This window comes from Nyctibius grandis (assembly GCF_013368605.1).
Source record: "Nyctibius grandis isolate bNycGra1 chromosome 34 unlocalized genomic scaffold, bNycGra1.pri SUPER_34_unloc_1, whole genome shotgun sequence".
NCBI lineage: Eukaryota > Metazoa > Chordata > Aves > Nyctibiiformes > Nyctibiidae > Nyctibius > Nyctibius grandis.
In genome coordinates, this window is record NW_027167468.1 from 579,803 (window position 1) to 593,988 (window position 14,186).

A 14,186-nucleotide genomic window follows, 5' to 3' on the forward strand; every position below is an offset into this window, starting at 1 on the left:
CTGGATTTTCCCTTGTTTCTCCACTTGTCTCTGTTATTGCTGTGGTTATTTCATTCTTGCTGCCAGGCTCTCTGGGGAGGTGGAGTTTCAGCTGCAGAGTCACACCCTGATCTTGTGGGTCCTTTCATGCAGGTGTGTCCATGGGAACAAGTGTCCCAGCTTTCCTCTCACCTGTGGGATCTGGTCAATACAGTGTGTGGGGCTGGGATATGAGCTGACTCCTACTGAGATGCCCTTGTTAGGACACTTGGCTGTCCCCTTGAGATGTCCTTCCAAGCTGCGAGATGCCCTTGTTAGGACACTTGGCTGTCCCCTTGAGATGTCCTTCCAAGCTGCGAGCTTCCCTCAAGGTTGCAAACCTATCTCATAGCACCTCTGTTTTATCTTAAAGCCCCATGGAGACCGCAAAGCCTCTGCAACTGAGGAAATGCTGTGGGGTTGGTGAAATAAGGCATGAGTGTCATGGGCTGGAAGTGGGGTGCTGAGACCTTGAGAAAGGGTGAGACATATAGTGGTCTGCAGTGGATCCCTCTGCTCTCAGCAGCATCTGGTTATTTTTCAGTGTAACATGGGAGTGTGATAACCCTCCATGTCAGAAAAGTGCAAGCCCAGAGAAACTGGGAACAGGACAGAGGGACAGACCAGCTCCCCTCACTCTGCACTAAGCCACAGGCAATCCTCTTGCCTCGCAGGACTCGCTCTGTTCTCCCTGAGTGCAGCAGAAATGCTGAGGGTTTCTGACATCCAAGAACTCCTCAAGTGAGATGGAGGGGGAGCTGTAAAAGAACCTAGAACTCTTAAACTGCCTTCTGCCCTCCCTGTTCCTTAGCACTGGGGGTGCAGACACTGACAGAGCCTTCTGTGTTAGCAGAAGTTTCATTGGACAAAGTTGACCATCAGGACCAGTCCCATGGGCAGATGCCCTGCTCTTCATTACACACATGGCCAGCACCAACCACGACTCCAGCCACGGAGCTGAAGGAAGGTCTCCTAGAATAACAAAAGGATGCCTGTGTGTGTTGCAGGGTGGGAGACTGTGGGAAATTACTTTGATTTTGCTTAGAGAATTCTCCCCTAACTTGTCACTGTCTTTTTCTCCTGTGTCAGTGTCCCATGCCCAGAAGCACCAAATGTCCAACAGCAGCTCCATCACCAAGTTCCTCCTCCTGGCTTTTGCAGACACATGGGAGCTGCAGCTCTTGCACTTCTGGCTCTTCCTGGACATCTACCTGGCTGCCATCCTGGGCAATGGACTCATCTTCACCGCTGTAGCCTGTGACCACCACCTCCACACCCCCATGTACTTCTTCCTCCTCAACCTCTCCCTCTTTGACATGGGCTCAATCTCCACCACTGTCCCCAAATCCATGGCTAATACTCTCTGGGACAGCAGAGACATCTCCTACACAGGATGTGCTGCCCAAGTCTTTTTCTTAGTGTTTTTGATGTCAACAGAGTATTGTCTTCTGACAATCATGGCCTATGACCGCTATGTTGCCATCTGCAAACCCCTGCACTATGGGAACCTCCTGGGCAGCAGAGCTTGTGTCCACATGGCAGCAGCTGCCTGGGCCAGTGGGTTTCTCACTGCTGTGCTGCACACGGCCAATACATTTTCACTACCCCTCTGCCAAGGCAATACTGTGGACCAGTTCTTCTGTGAAATTCCCCACATCCTCAAGCTCTCCTGCTCACACTCCTACCTCAGGGAAGTTGGACTTCTTGTGGTTAGTGCCTGTTTAGTCTTTGGGTGTTTTGTTTTCATTGTGCTGTCCTATGTGCAGATCTTCAGGGCTGTGCTGAGGATCCCCTCTGAGCAGGGACGGCACAAAGCCTTTTCCACGTGCCTCCCTCACCTGGCCGTGGTCTCCCTCTTTATTAGCACTGGCATGTTTGCCTACCTGAAGTCCCACTCCTTTTCCTCCCAATCCCTTGATTTCGCAGTGTCATTTCTGTACTCAGTAATACCTCCTGCAGTGAACCCCCTCATCTACAGCATGAGGAACAAGGAAATCAAGGATGTCCTTTGGAAAGTGATGACTGTGTTTTTTTCAAAGCAATAAAATGCCCATCATCTTCTGCAGAGCAGTTACAATGTAGCTCATTACAGACCCAGACTGTCTTTTTTTTTTTTTTTTGTTGGCGGTGGTGTTTTTTTACTTGTGATAATGTTGTCATCCCCTTTCTAATTCACTGTCTGCTTTTCTTTTGTGGCTGTGTAAATGAGAAGCCGTGCTCTCTGTATATTTAAACAAAATAAAGGACCCTGTAGTGACTATTTCTTTCATGAGATCATTCCTCCAAAGCCTTTGTGGAACTGCAGGGATAGTTCCTATGTGCATGGGTGGAGGGAAAAACTGCGGAGAAGGAACACGCCTCCACACAATCCAATGTGAATCAAAGTGAAGACGTTTATTAAGCATAAGCTGTCCCTTTTATACATTTTGTACTTTCCCTGGCTGTAAGCATGCACATTGCTACTGGTTAATATTACTAAACATACTCTTCTTTGATGTGTTGATTGGTCACTGCTCTGCCACTGGTCCTTCCTTAATTGGTTCCATCAGTTCTTGTTTCTTCTCCTCCGTGTTCGGCTCCCACCGGCTACTCTCTCAATTCTTGTTTACTCAACTGCTGTTTTTCCTCATCTCTTCTCTCCAAGGTCAGCTTGTTGACACTAGCTACATGAATCTTGTCACGCAGCTAGGCCCTCACTCCATACTCTCATACTTCTGGCTCATTACATGACCATTCTGCTCCAAAAGCCCCTCTACAATTCCCCCTTTCTTTTCTTGAGCCAGAAAGGCCGTGTTTATTGTCCGCTGCAGGGCCCTTTGCAAGCAGGAGAATAAACACGGTAACACAAGCATGATAATACAAATCACGAACAATCCCATCAATAGCATTTTAATCAATCCGACCAGCCATCCAGGAACCCATGCTGTTCCCATATTTTCTGTGTGGTATCCATGAGCTCTTTGATCTGCTTATGAATTGACTTGGAGTGATCATTCAGATCCATGCAATGCATCCCATCAAAATCCTGACATCCATGACCGTGCACTAATAATAAAAAGTCTATAGCAGCTCTATTTTGTAAGGTAGCATGTCGGATACTATCTACATCATTGGCTAATGTTCCTAAAATTCTAGAAGTTTAGTTAGCTCTTTTTGTAACCCAGCAAGCTAAATTTCGCAATTGTGTTAGTCCTTCTGCAGCATTGTTACATTCTATCCCTGTGTTAGTGACACTTCTTTCTTACCTGGCCTTATGTAGGTTAGTATGGTTAGTATGACTTTTCACATAGGCATTAGTAGACTTAATTTACCTATGGTACACGGACCTCCCAGTTTCTTACTGGGCAACTTTGGCCAAGCCCTATGGCCACAAATTAGGAATAAAGCCTTTGGTAATTTTTGCTTTCAGATCTGTTTAAGGGGACCCCCACTAGATATGTATGAAAGGGTTGTTCAGGCTGAGCTAAGGAGGCACAAAACTGTGTCGGGTTCAGGCTCCGCATCAGAGTCACCCAAACGTTGTGACTCCCCTTCCACGGTGTCGGTGGAAGGACTATCGGTTGATGACCTTTTGTCAGGTCCAGGATCCAAAGCAGGCTTAACACAGAAAAAACAACCCCTTGCTTCATCATGACTGCGCCTTTTGCTCCCTTTTCTAGACCTCCCACGCAAGCCTTTTTTCACACTTCCCGCAGTCAGGGCACTGGATCTCTCGAGAGATCAGTGTTCCGAGGCAGATCCTGAGTTGGCTCCTGTAGTTCAGGTTATTTTTGTAGCTATGTCTTCACTCACTTAGCTGGTACCCATTTGGCTCCTGTATCTGTAACGACACATGCATGCCCTCGACCCAACGTTATTAATTTCATTGGACCTTCCCACACACCAGTCACCCCATTTTTTACCATCACTTTGGCTTGTTCCTGTTCTTTCTGAAAATCCTCCACACCTCCCTTTAACCCTGCACCATGTTTTACTGCTGGAGGTACAGAGTAGTCCTGTGGCAAGCGTAAAAAGTTTAGTACATAAAGCGCTTTACACAACCTGTCAGGAGGAGATAGCCCTGGCTCTCCCCCTTTTTGTTTTTGTAAAAGGTGTTCCAGAGTTTGATTCATGCGCTCCACAATAGCTTGTCCCGTTGGTGAATGTGGGACGTCCGTTACATGTGTTATACCCCACAGCTGGAAAAAGTCCTGTGTGGCGCGTGCCACATAGCCTGGGCCATTGTCCGTTTTAATCGTCTGTGGAATGCCCAGGGCTGCAATAGCAGAACGCATGTGTCGTTGAACGTGTTTGCTGGATTCACCTGTTTGTGCTGTAGCCCAGGTAGCAAGGGAGAAACAGTCAACACTCACGTGGACATATTTCAGCTGTCCAAATTCGGGGATGTGTGTTACATCCATTTGCCATATCTCCAACGGTCCAGTACCGCGGGGGTTGACACCAGGTTCTAAACCACCCCCAAGATGTTGACAGTCTGGACAGGACTGGACTATCCCACGTGCATCTGCACTGCGTAGCCCAAACTGACGCCGCAGTACCTTAGCAGATTGATGGAAAAAGGCATGGGATCGTTGTGCTTGAGCGAAGCGATCAATTGAAGGTGCAGCCCAGGCAGGTGCGACAAGTTTGTCTGCCCGAGCATTGCCTTCAGCTAAGCCTTCCAGGAGTCCTGTGTGACTACGGATATGTGCGATGAAATATGGATGCAGTCGCTCTGTCAGCAAAAGCCATAATTCATGAAAAAGTTGGTATAGTTGTTCATTAGCTATCTCTTTGAGCAGAGCACGCTCCATCCTCTGGACAATCCCTACGACATATAAAGAGTCACATACCACATTAACAGGTGCTGTGTACCATCGCCGGAAGACCTCCACCACAGCTCGCAATTCTAATTGTTGTGTAGACCCTTGAATGTCAGATAAAATTACATCATGCCACTTCCCATTGTCTAACCATGTTAGTGCTGCTTTTTGAGCTTTGCCTCCAGCATCTGTAAAAACGGTGACACCACTGACCGGACGTTCTGACCTTTTTGGTAATTCTTCCCGTTGACCCAATTGCAGCACAGAGAAGTATTTGTGAGGGGGTAGATGTACCTTCAACTCGCCCCTATAATCCAATAACGCAACTTGTAATGGTATGGAATTTTGTAATGCCCATTGTAGATACTCTGCAACCAGTGGAATAACCAAAAAAGCAGGTTCGACGCCTGCTATCTCTACAACCCTCTGCCTTCCTTTCATTACACGTTGAGCTATGGCCTCTACTTTCGTAGTGATGGTACGTTTTGGTTGCATAGGCAAAAAGATCCATTCCAGCACATGTAGAGGATCCTTGTCAGTCACCCACTGCATAATTAATGCCAGGGGGTGGCGATCGTGATTGATAACCAATACTCCAATACTGTAATCTGTGTCCCAACAGTGAGTGTATGCCATAGCTATTTTGGTACTCAGGTGTTTCAATGCCTGCTCAGCTTCCTGTGTCAATGTGCGGGGGGCATCTGCACCGCCTCCTCCCTTTAGCAATTGCATCAAAGGTGCCAGTTCAGCATTGGTGAGACCACACCGGGTTTGCACCCAATTGAGGCCTCACAACAGTTTTTGTACATCATTTAAAGTACTGATGTTCACACGAATTTCTAGTTTTTGGGGTCTAACAGTTGTTTTGGTAATTTCCCACCCAAGTGTCACGGTTTAAAGCTGGGCTGGCGATTAAACCTGCGGCAGATGCCCTCTGTTATCCCCCCCCCCCCCTCCCCCCAGAGGGAAAGGAAAAGGGAAAAGGGAGAGAGACTTCTGGGTTGGAAAATTAAAACAGTTTTAATAAACTATAATAATGAAAAAAAAAGAATAATAATAATAATAGAAATAATCAAATATATACAAATATATATACAAAACCAAGATTGAGCTCCCCTGAAGTCAGCCACGTCACCACCGGCACTGCAGGGCAGGCTCCGGGAAGGCCCAGCCTGGGCCTAGCGACGGTCGAGAGCTGGATTCAGGAACGCACGGATCGGGATCGGGGGCAGCAGGAAAACAGACGGAGTCCTCCCTGGACACCGGCCATAGCAGAAAGAGAGCGAGACCCTCGTGATCCCCCCACTTTATACCGAGAATGACGTGTATGGGATGGAATACCCTCGTTGGTCAATTTTGGGTCGCCTGCCCTGTCTGCTTCCCACTGCAGCTGCGACCCCCCTTCGGCTCTTCACTCGTAAGCAATGAGGAATTCAGCAGTGACCTTGGTTTCTCTCAAGAATAAGTACAGCAAGAGCCTTTCTGCACAACATCCCTACCGGTGCCTCAGTGATAACTACAAACTTCGAGCGTTATCAGTCCTGGAAGCAGACACTGTCTGCAAAAACATGCAGTTAGTTAGAGGAGACTTAGCTGAAAGTAAAAATCACTGAAAGGAAAATCGGCCTGGTTTAGGCCAAACCAGGACATTCCACCCCTTATTCCATACCATTCACGTCATACTCAGATCACCACTAACTTTTCATTTTAAAATATATACAGATAACATTAGTTTATGATTCATCTCTATACAAAAAAAAAGTTCATCAAGTTCATTTAGTTCAGGATTGTGGGTTTCCATCTGGCTAGGAGTCTCACAGGGTAGGAGAGATGATATGAGCTTTGTCACAGTTCGTGCCCACGGGTTGCAGGTTAAAGATGTCAGTCTCGAGGAGGTTACTGGACTCCACTTGCAGCTAGCTCCGGTCTCATCACCACTGCTTCAACCTGAAAGACACTTATGAACACTGTTAGTATTATGCAGCAATTAACATCATGCAGTTCAGAATTAAGTATTCTCACCCAAGATCAGATCACCTTCAGGGACACATCGGACTCCACCATCCTGCAGCATCACCCACCAAGTACATCCAGGTCCTTGAGCAAAAGCAATCCCATGAATGGGTTTACCTTTGCCCGTAGCAGGAAGAACCCAGACAGTTTTTCCCAACAGATTCCTTTCATGCACCACAGGGACTTTATCCCCTTCTATTGTATGTAAAAGGTCTGACTGAGCAGGGCCAGCTCGGTTGATAGATCCTCTGGTGTTAACTAGCCAGGTAGCTTGTGCCAAATGCTTATCCCAGTTTTTAAAGGTTCCACCCCCCATTGCTTTTAGGGTAGTTTTTAACAGCCCATTATACCGTTCAATTTTCCCAGAGGCTGGTGCATGATAGGGGATGTGATATACCCATTCGATGCCATGCTCTTTGGCCCAGTTATCTATGAGACTGTTTTTGAAATGAGTACCGTTATCCGACTCAATTCTCTCTGGTGTGCCGTGTCGCCACAAGATTTGCTTTTCGAGGCCCAGGATAGTGTTCCGGGCAGTGGCATGGGGCACAGAGTATGTTTCCAACCATCCGGTGGTCGCCTCCACCATGGTAAGTACATAACGTTTACCCTGGCGGGTCTGAGGGAGTGTGATGTAGTCAATTTGCCAGGCCTCCCCATATTTATATTTCAACCACCGCCCCCCATACCACAAAGGTTTTAACCGTTTGGCTTGCTTAATTGCGGCGCATGTTTCACAATCATGGATAACCTGTGCAATAGAGTCCATAGTTAAGTCCACCCCTCGGTCACGAGCCCATCTGTATGTTGCATCTCTTCCTTGATGACCTGAAGTGTCATGAGCCCACCGAGCTAAAAATAGTTCACCTTTATGTTCCCAGTCCAAATCTATTTGGAACACTTTAGCAGCCTGATCTGCTTGTTGGTTGTTTCGATGTTCCTCAGTTGCCCGACTTTTAGGTACGTGAGCATCTACATGACGTACCTTCACGACTAGTTTCTCTAGCCGAGCAGCAATATCTTGCCACAGTTCAACAGCCCAAATAGGTTTACCTTTACGCTGCCAGTTGCTTCGCTTCCACTGCTTTAACCACCCCCACAAGGCATTTGCCACCATCCATGAGTCAGTATAAAGATACAGCCTTGGCCACTTTTCTCGTTCAGCAATGTCTAAAGCCAGCTGGATGGCTTTTACCTCTGCAAATTGACTTGATTCACCTTGTCCTTCTGTGGCTTCTGTGACTCGTCGTATGGGACTCCATACAGCAGCTTTCCACTTCCGATGCTTTCCTACAAGACGGCAGGATCCATCGGTGAACAGGGCATACTGCTTCTCATCCTCTGGTAGTTCATTATATGGTGGGGCTTCTTCAGCACGTGTCACCTCCTTTTCTGGTGGCATTTTTGCCTTCTGGCCAGTCCATGATCACTTCTAAGATTCCTGGGCGATTAGGGTTTCCTATTCGAGCCCTCTGTGTAATTAATGCAATCCATTTACTCCATGTAGCATCAGTTGCATGATGAGTAGTAGGAACCTTACCCTTGAACATCCAGCCTAGTACTGGTAATCGGGGTGCCAGGAGAAGCTGTGCTTCAGTACCGATTACCTCTGAGGCAGCTCTAACTCCTTCATATGCTGCCAGTATCTCTTTTTCAGTTGGGGTGTAATTGGCCTCGGAGCCCTTGTATCCTCGACTCCAAAATCCTAGGGGTCGACCTCGAGTCTCCCCTGGCACTTTCTGCCAGAGGCTCCAGGTAGGACCATTGTCCCCAGCTGAGGTGTAGAGCACATTTTTAACATCTTGTCCCATACGGACTGGTCCAAGGGCTACTGCATGCACAATTTCTTGTTTAATCTGTTCAAAAGCCTGTTGTTGTTCAGGGCCCCACTGAAAATCATTTTTCTTTCTGGTCACCTGATAAAGAGGGCGTACAATCTGGCTGTAATCTGGAATATGCATTCTCCAGAAACCCACAACGCCTAAGAAGGCTTGTGTTTCCTTTTTGTTAGTTGGTGGGGACATGGCTGTTATTTTGTTGATCACCTCTATCGGGATCTGGCGACGCCCATCTTGCCATTTAATCCCTAAAAACTGGATCTCCCGGGCAGGCCCCTTGACCTTGCCTCTTTTTATGGCAAAACCAGCTTGCAGAAGAATTTGAATTATTTTCTCCCCTTTGTCAAAAACTTCTGCTGCTGTATCACCCCATACAATGATGTCATCAATATATTGCAAATGTTCTGGAGCTCCACCCTCTTCTAGTGCAGTCTGGATCAGTCCGTGGCAAATAGTAGGACTGTGTTTCCACCCCTGGGGCAGTCGATTCCAGGTGTACTGGATACCTCTCCAGGTAAAAGCAAACTGTGGCCTGCACTTTGGTGCCAAGGGAATAGAGAAAAATGCATTAGCAATGTCTATAGTGGCGTACCACTTGGCTGCCTTTGACTCCAGTTCGTATTGAAGTTCTAGCATGTCTGGCACAGCAGCACTCAGAGGTGGTGTAACTTCATTTAGGCCACGATAGTCCACAGTTAATCTCCATTCTCCATTAGACTTTTGCACTGGCCATATAGGACTATTAAAGGGTGAGCGAGTCTTGCTAATCACTCCTTGATTTTCTAATTGTCTAATCAGTTTATGAATGGGGATCAGGGAGTCTCGATTGGTGCGATATTGTCGTCGGTGCACCGTGGTAGTAGCAATTGGCACCTGTTGTTCTTCAACTTTCAGCAACCCCACAACAGAAGGATCCTCTGAGAGGCCAGGCAAGGTAGACAGCTGTTTAATGTCCTCAGTCTCTACAGCTGCTACACCAAAGGCCCATCTATATCCTTTTGGGTCCTTAAAATACCCTTTCTTAAGGTAGTCTATGCCAAGGATGCACGGAGCATCTGGACCAGTCACAATGGGGTGCTTTTTCCATTCATTTTCAGTTAGGCTCACTTCGGCCTCCAATACAGATAACTCTTGAGATCCCCCTGTTATTCCCGAGATACTGACAGATTCTGTCCCTTTATGATTCGATGGCATGAGGGTGCACTGTGCACCAGTGTCTACCAGGGCTCGATACTTTTGTGGTTCTAATGTGCCAGGCCATCGAATCCACACAGTCCAATAAATCCGGTTATCCCTCTCCTCCTCCTGGCTAGAGGCAGGGCCCCTCTAATTAAAGATTGGATTCGTGCTGCTCACGGGGATTGGACCTTCATTTCCTCTATTCACTCTTGGAAAAAAAGGATTTGAGGCCCATCTACCCTGACTGGAGTCCTGCTCATTGGTAACTGGAGCAGCCATCCTCCTAGAAAAATTCTCTCTGGTATTTCTGTTAGCTTGCAACTCACGTACTCGTGCCTGTAGGGTACTGGTAGGTTGTCCATGCCATCTGTTCATGTCCTCCCCATAATCACGCAGGGTAAACCACAGGATACCTCGTGACGTGTTCCGTTTCCTTTGAGCCGGTCCAGTAGGAGGGCGTTGCCTCCTAAAGGCTGCAACGCGGGCCTGTGTAGGTAGAGAGTCAAGTTTATTCTCGATCCTGGACAGTTTGTCTGACAGTTGTTTCAATGTGTCTTTGTTTTCCTTAGTCAGTTTTTCCACAGCCGAGACACGGGCCTGCAGTGGGGAAGAAATACTATCTTCATACTGTCGCATATAGTTAGCCATTTCGCCCACACTAGGTCGTGCCATAGCATCTTCTCCCCAGACTAATATTGACAATGTAGGGGCATGTGTTGGTGGAGCACTCTTCACAACCTTCCGGAACATGGATCGGTTGCATTCCACTTCATCAGGATTTACAGGATCTACAATGTCCTGAGGGTGTTTATAAATGATCTCTTGCACAGCTAGTTCTCTAAGGTAGTTAATACCTTTTTCTATAGTGGTCCATTTGCTTAGGTGGCTCATAACATCATCTTTATAGGGATACCTGCTCTTTACAGCTGACAAGAGTCGCCTCCAGAGACTGATACTGTTCGACCTTCTTGGAAGCATCTTATCAATACCACCATCTCTGGACAGGGATCCCAACTGTCTGGCTTCTCTGCCATCCAATTCTATGCTATCTGCCCCATTATCCCAGCATCGGAGCAACCAGGTAATTATTGGCTCACCGTCATAACGACTAAAATCTTTTCTTATATTTCGCAGTTCTTTCAGGGATAAGGAGTGGTAGGTTATCTCTACTTCCGAGTCCGAGTCCTCCTGTGATTGTTCTGCTTTAGAAGGACCTTTCTTGTCCTTCTTGTGTAATGGGCCTTCTTTAAAAAGACGATCAAGGAAACCCCCCTCTGTGTCAGGCCCTGACTCTGACTGAGAAGGGCCCTCACCTGGGTCCCGTGCTGGCTCTGCCTTAGAAGCCTCTGAGTCATCATCCTTCACTTTACTAGCTGATTTCTTTTGGTGTTTTCTCCTGGTTACAGGGGCAGCATGATACCTCCCGCTGTTGCTGCACCGACATCTAATCACATAGCATACCAGTAATGCATTCAGGACACACGAAAATAACGACATGCCCTGTTCGAATTTTGCAGGAATCAGCTTGACAAAAAAGGAGCAGATACTATCAAAATCAGTTAAAAGACGCCCGGTGTGCGCAGCTACGGATTCGCGATCAAAGCTGCCCATCATTGTATCATAGAGATAAGAGATCGGAATAATAACTGCCCGGTTTATCATGACATAAATCAGTATCAAAACCCATACCAAAAAGACACATTTCGACCAGCACGCCCTGTTAAACCACATGAAAGCACTAACACACAGCGCATACGGCAAGTAAGGTATCATTACACATAACTCTAAAACAAGCTTTATAAAGAAAAGAGGTAACACAAGGCTCACAAATAACATTATCATCTTAGCTATCTGTTTTAATTTCCAACCCCTCGTAAATCTCAAAGGAAGAACTCTGATACTCTCTTGGCTGAGCTCTCCGGGTCTCCTCCCACGGGAGCTGGGATTCGACTTATCAGAGCAACCTGTCGGAGCTTCTCTCGAGCCCCACGTTGGGCGCCAATAAATCTGTCACGGTTTAAAGCTGGGCTGGCGATTAAACCTGCGGCAGATGCCCTCTGTTATCCCCCCCCCCCCCCTCCCCCCAGAGGGAAAGGAAAAGGGAAAAGGGAGAGAGACTTCTGGGTTGGAAAATTAAAACAGTTTTAATAAACTATAATAATGAAAAAAAAAGAATAATAATAATAATAGAAATAATCAAATATATACAAATATATATACAAAACCAAGATTGAGCTCCCCTGAAGTCAGCCACGTCACCACCGGCACTGCAGGGCAGGCTCCGGGAAGGCCCAGCCTGGGCCTAGCGACGGTCGAGAGCTGGATTCAGGAACGCACGGATCGGGATCGGGGGCAGCAGGAAAACAGACGGAGTCCTCCCTGGACACCGGCCATAGCAGAAAGAGAGCGAGACCCTCGTGATCCCCCCACTTTATACCGAGAATGACGTGTATGGGATGGAATACCCTCGTTGGTCAATTTTGGGTCACCTGCCCTGTCTGCTTCCCACTGCAGCTGCGACCCCCCTTCGGCTCTTCACTCGTAAGCAATGAGGAATTCAGCAGTGACCTTGGTTTCTCTCAAGAATAAGTACAGCAAGAGCCTTTCTGCACAACATCCCTACCGGTGCCTCAGTGATAACTACAAACTTCGAGCGTTATCAGTCCTGGAAGCAGACACTGTCTGCAAAAACATGCAGTTAGTTAGAGGAGACTTAGCTGAAAGTAAAAATCACTGAAAGGAAAATCGGCCTGGTTTAGGCCAAACCAGGACACCAAGGTACTTCCAATTTTCCTCCTGTTGTACCTTTTCTGGGGCTATTTGCAATCCACCTTTTGCTAGTTCAGTCTGCAGTGTATTAATCAGTTGTTTTTTATCCAATTGTTTCCCTGCTATTATAATGTCATCTATATAATGGTATATGATCAAATTTGGAAAATTCCTTCGCACAGGAGCAAGTGCCCAGGCCACATACATTTGACACATTGTCGGTGAATTTTTCATTCCCTGTAACACAACCCAATGATATCGTTTCATAGGTGCAGCTTTGTTCACTGATGGCACCGAAAAAGTAAATTTCTGATAGTCATCAGGGTGTAAAGGGATGGTGAAGAAACAATCTTTTAAGTCAATGATTAAAATGTCCCAATCTTTAGGGATCATATTGGGGGATGGAAGCCCCGGTTGTAGGGTTCCCATATCATCCATGACCTCATTGATTTTTCGAAGGTCATGTAACAAACGCCATTTGCCACTTTTTTTTCGGAATAGTAAATATTGGGATGTTCCATGGACTTGTTGTGGGTTCAATATGACCTTTTTCCAGTTGCTCCTGTACCAAGCTTTGAAGGTGGGCAATTTTTTCTGCAGACAACGACCATTGATCAACCCAAACTGGGTTTTCCGTTTTCCAGGTTAGTTTTAGGATTGGTCGCCCTTCATCAATGGCCGCCTCTAAAAACCGTCACTGTTAGTTACCAAACGTGCCCCTAATTGACTTAATGCATCCCTCCCCAGTAAACAAATGGGGACAGGCATCACATATGTCTTACTGCACAGGTATTCCCATCTTTCAATTTGCAACAAATCACATTTTTACTGATTTTAGTGGTCTGTATTCCCCTGACCCCCATAATGGGCGTAGGGGGGATCTCCAATGGCCACGAATGAGGCCACGCTGCTTGACTGATTATGGTAACGTCCGCTCCAGTATCAATCAGCATAATGACCACGCAAGTTCTCCCACCAGGTTCTTTTAGTGTTACCTGTTCCGTTGGTTTCAGCTTAATGATATGCATTGCCAGATAAATGTCAGCCTGGCCTGTTGATCCAAAACCCCCAACCCCTCTTATCCCATTCTCAGCTGTGGGCACAGCTGACTTAAAGGGGACCAGTTGTCCATTTTTTTTCTCCTTTGGGTATATGAATTGGTGGCAGGGGGGTCCATACCATAATAGATATGACCCCCGTAAAATTGGCATCGATTACACCGGATAAGACAAAAAGACCTTTTCGGGTCATAGAGGATCGCCCGATAAGTAAGGCACTCAACCCGTGACCCAGTGGGCCTTTCATATCGGTGGGTATACATTGTACTTGCGGGTCTATCAGAGTCACCTCTACAGCTGTGGCAATGTCCACCCCAGCACTCCCTCTTGTGGTGGCGGCGACGCCATCCAGGCAGCCCGGGTGGAAGACCTGTTTTGTGTCATCGCGCTGGGTCTCCTCGCGCTCGCCCCCCCCGTTTCCCAGCCGAGTTCCCTCCTTAGTGAATTTAGATCGGCATTCATCTGCACGGTGACTGTATTTCCGGCAGCGATTGCAGGTCCCTGCAAAC

At 47.1% G+C, this 14,186-nt stretch overlaps 1 protein-coding gene across 1 annotated transcript; it reads left to right on the forward strand.

Moving 5' to 3' along the window:
- Positions 1–1,130: 1,130 nt before the first annotated feature.
- On the forward strand, positions 1,131–2,063 carry LOC137677028 (olfactory receptor 14A16-like). The gene has a single exon (XM_068424218.1). It carries the CDS (start codon positions 1,131–1,133, stop codon positions 2,061–2,063), a length of 933 nt encoding a protein of 310 aa, XP_068280319.1.
- The last annotated feature ends 12,123 nt before the right edge of the window (positions 2,064–14,186 follow it).